This window comes from Equus asinus, chromosome X, assembly GCF_041296235.1.
Source record: "Equus asinus isolate D_3611 breed Donkey chromosome X, EquAss-T2T_v2, whole genome shotgun sequence".
Lineage (NCBI taxonomy): Eukaryota > Metazoa > Chordata > Mammalia > Perissodactyla > Equidae > Equus > Equus asinus.
The window spans coordinates 55604442-55608696 of NC_091820.1; the positions used below are offsets into that span (position 1 = coordinate 55604442).

Consider the following 4255-nt stretch of genomic DNA (forward strand, 5'->3'; position numbering starts at 1 on the left):
CTCAAAAAAAAAAAAGAAAACCACAGTCCAATTATAAAATGTGGAAACAACCTGAATGTTTTACCCAAAAAGATACAACACAGATGGCAAATGAGTACATGAAAAGATGAGCAAGATTAGCTACGTAAGAAACACAAATTAAATCCACAGTGAGATGTCACTACACACGTATCAGAATGGCTCAAATAAAAAAGTATGACAATAATAAATGCTGGGGAGGATGCAGAGAAACTGGATCCCGCATACACTGCCAGTGGGAATGTATAGGCACGCTGGAAAATAGTTTCTTAACAAACTAAACATACACTTATAGCATGATCCAGCAATTGTAGTCCTGGGCATTTTTACCATAGAAATGAAGACTTACATTCATTCACACAAAAACCTGTATATAGATGCTTGTAGCAGATTTATTTGCAATAACCCCAAACTGGAAACAACCCAGATGTCCTTCAACAGGTGAATGGTTAAGCAAACTACAATCCATTCATATCATGGAATACTACTTAGCAATAAAAAAAGGAGTGAAATTTTGATATATGCAACAACTTGGACAAATGTCCACTTTCCTCATTTGTAACAAGGCGGGGGGGGGGGGGGGTCTCAAGGGCCTTCCTGTTTGGGAATTCAAGATGCAGATGAGCAGGGTGAGGCAGGATGAGAGCGTATTTGAAAGAGTTTGGAGCTTTATTTTATTTTTTAGAACTTCTAAAGATTCAAACTAATCAGAAAGAAGCGGCTTGATGAAAGCCGGCTGTTGTGCTTCCTGGGCATCCTAGGGAGCCCATTCTGGAAGCTGGGGACCCAGGAGAAGGGTGTTTAGGGTAGGTGCATTCTGTTGGCACAAGCTAAGAGGTCTGCTTGGTTGTAGAGAATGACTTTAAGGAGAGCAGCTATTGCCTTCTTACACTGAAATGGGACAGGGCGGATTTGAAGCCCATACTGAAAGCACTCTATGTTCCCAGGAACGTAAGGAAATATCTTTGTTCTGATACACAAAATTAAGGGTTTGCCAATCAAGGTATCTGAAAAATCGTAGAAAGCCACATTGCCTCCTGAACACTAGGCAAAACGGGAAGTCCAACGTCAGAGCACATTCAGCTGGTGGTATGGTATTTGTCATGTAATTCTCAGGCACGACTAGAGTCTGCACTGTGTTCAGGCTTGGAAATGAAGCCGGGAGTAAGAGTTCATGAAAAAGGTCTACAAGCCCAATTGCTGCACATAATACGTAAAGGTGGGATAACTCGCGGGATCTAACCCTCGGGATCTTACCCGCGAGATTTGAATCTCGCTAAAACTGGAAGCAACCGTTGCTACGGGGTCTAAAAAGGGCGTATTCAGGGTCTCCCAACAGCCAATCGTAGTGCCAGGCGTGCTCGGGGGCGTGGCCATGGAGAGACAGTAGCCAATGGCAGAGAGGGCCGTGAATAAGGTGAGGACGACGGGCGGGTGAGGCGCACAGAGTGCGGCAGACAGGGGAGGCTGAGGCGCGTAGCCTGTCTGCGGTTTGCGCTGTTAGTCAGAACTCTAGCCGGTACTTTAGCTCCCCCAAACTTAGATTAACATCATGGAAGATTCACAGCGGATGGTACGACGCCACTACCGCGAAAAGAAAGAGCTGCAGGCCCGCATCCAGAGCATGAAGAACTCTGTCCCCAAGAGCGACAGGAAGAGAAGAAAGCAGTTGCTCCTCGACGTGGCCCGCCTCAAGGCCGAGATGGAGCAGAAGCACCAGCAGGAGCTGGAGAAGTTCCAAGAGAGTTTTCCCGATGACAGCAACCTCGATTCTGTCACTGAAGATCTTGCCAAGATGGATCTCGAGAACCAGCCTCCCCGCCTCGCAAAGGCACAAAGAAGGCGCGAACGAAGGGCGGCCGCGGAGGGAGCGCGCCTGGAGAGGATCGCTGAGGTGGAGGCGGAGCGTCAGGCCGGCTTCCGCCACGACGACGAGGAAGAGAAGCTCTCCGCCATCCTGGAGGCCAGAAATCTGGAGATGAAGGAAATCCCAGCCGACGGCCACTGCATGTACCGCGCCATCCAAGACCAGCTGGTGTTCTCGGTGACCGTGGAGAGCCTGCGGCGTCGCACCGCCAACTACCTGAGGAAGCACGTCGACGACTTCCTGCCCTTCTTCAGCTACTCCGAAACCGGCGACGCCTACAGCCGCGACAGCTTCTTGAGTTACTGCGACGACATCGTGCACAGCGCGTTGTGGGGAGGCCAGCTCGAGCTGAGGGCCCTGTCGCACGTCCTGCAGACCCCCATCGAGGTGATCCAGGCCTACTCTCCCGTCCTCGTCATCGGGGAGGAGTACGCCAAGAAGCCGCTCACCCTCGTCTACCTGCGCTACTCCTGCAGCCTCGGGGAGCACTACAACTCGGTGAAGCCGCTGGAGGCCGGCGCCGTCGGGGGCGCCGCCCCGCGCCTCTTCTAGGCCCTGGCGCCACCGAGCCTGCCACCATTGCCGTCGCCGTCGCCGTCGCCGCTGAAGCCGCCGCCGCATCTCCTCAGTAGGCTCTGTTTTTTTTTCTTCGGTTTTCTCTGTTTTCTTTCTGTTACTCAAAATTCAGCGTCCCCTCGCGTTCTCCCCGCCGCCGTCCGGCCGCTCTGGCGCCTCTGTTGCTGCTCCGGCGGCGAGGGACCTGCCCCCCCCAGGAGAGCGCCTGCACGGTGCTCTCCGAGGGGACTGAGTTTGATAAGTTCTCGCCGCTTCTTGCCCTTAAGGGTCTTTGCCTCCCTCATCGATGAGAATTGGTCACCTTGCAAATAATTGGTTGGGGGGGGGGGGATTTGAAATTGGAAGTTTGGTTTGATGGCGTTCTTAACCTGAGGAAACTGAGTTTAGCTTGGGATCTGCAGCCTGTGCCCTGACTGTGTCGCCTTCCTCAGCTGAAGCTGGAGTTTAGTGCCCGCGAGGCCGTGTGAACGCCTTGTGCTTAGTCCTTTAGAAACCAGCGCATCCCGGACTGTTGCGGGCTTCGCGTGTCCTTCGGCCGGGTCACTCGGGAGACGTCGTGAGCCGTGCACGAGACCTCCTCCACTACTTTTTGTTTTTTCATAAAAACTTGTGTTGTTCCGAATTAATTTTAGTTCTTTAGATGTTTGCAAAATTCTCAGTAATAGCGTTTGTTAAATTTAGACGTTTAATGTAGGCGTTAAGTGTAGAAAGTAAGGATACATAAACTGATAGGCTAGAGAAGGGTTACTTGAAGGTGCGAAAGATCTCAACTTAATTTCTTTTGTTAAAGATAGGGAGAGCCAGGACTTGAGTTAAGGAGTCCGTCCATTTCATTAGATCTACAACTGGTGTGAAGCAAAAAGAGACAAACCGACAGGTAGCTTAACCCCTGTCAGGGACGTGTGAGCTAGTGAGTTTCCTTTGTGCTCAGAGACGCAAAAGGGTAGGGCTTTATTCAAGTAATTGATCCACTTTGTTATATCTATCACTGGTGTGACATGTGAAAGATGTGAATTTAATAATTTTCCTTAATTCTTAGAGATAGAAAAGTATTAAAAAAGATTTTTTAAAGTATTAATGGAGTTGATCCACTTTGTTATATCTACAACTGATGTGAAGGCTGAAAGATCCGAATTTAGTAATTTTCCTTAATTCTTAGTGATAGAGAAGTATTAAAAAGATGTTTTAAAAAATGTTAATCCATTTTGTCATACCTACAACCGGCATGGGGCAAAAAAAGTGAGCAGTGTGCTTTTGTTGATATTTGAGACTTGTTGGTGTCTTGAATTTGCCAAATAGTAGTGAAAGTGAAATGATTTTCAGTACACAATTTAAAAATTCTTAATCTTTGGATTGTGTATTTCAGTGAAGTTGCTTAAATTCATTTAAAAAATTCTTTGTAACACCAAATGTTCTAAAATAAAATATATGAACTTTAAAAATAAAAAAAATATTATGTTTAAACAATTAAAGCAGTTTAAAAAATACCTAGTTCTCTGTTTCTGTGTATCTAACTTCGTATAGAGTTCGTATTCCAGGATCCACTTCAGCAAAGGAATGCTGGAGGGTTAGGGAGCAGGAGTGGGGTCACAGATGAGGCTTTTAGGAGGAGGAATGGGCCTGCGGTCTTGATGGTGGCCTGGAGTGGAGTGTTTTCCAGGGAAGGATTTAGGTCCTGAGTTAAGGTTTCACTCAGTGAAAGACATCACGAAATGATTTCATTTAAGGATGTTCTCATTACTATGCATGAAAAAGAACTCCCACTTCCCAAAACTCACCAGTCCATGGCTACAT

General features: G+C 47.6%; 1 protein-coding gene across 1 annotated transcript; it reads left to right on the plus strand.

Moving 5' to 3' along the window:
- The first annotated feature begins 776 nt into the window (after nt 1-776).
- Nucleotides 777-3827, plus strand: LOC106827658 (OTU domain-containing protein 6A). The gene has a single exon (XM_014835608.3). It carries the CDS (start codon nt 1571-1573, stop codon nt 2435-2437), a length of 867 nt encoding a protein of 288 aa, XP_014691094.1. The 5' UTR covers nt 777-1570; the 3' UTR covers nt 2438-3827.
- The last annotated feature ends 428 nt before the right edge of the window (nt 3828-4255 follow it).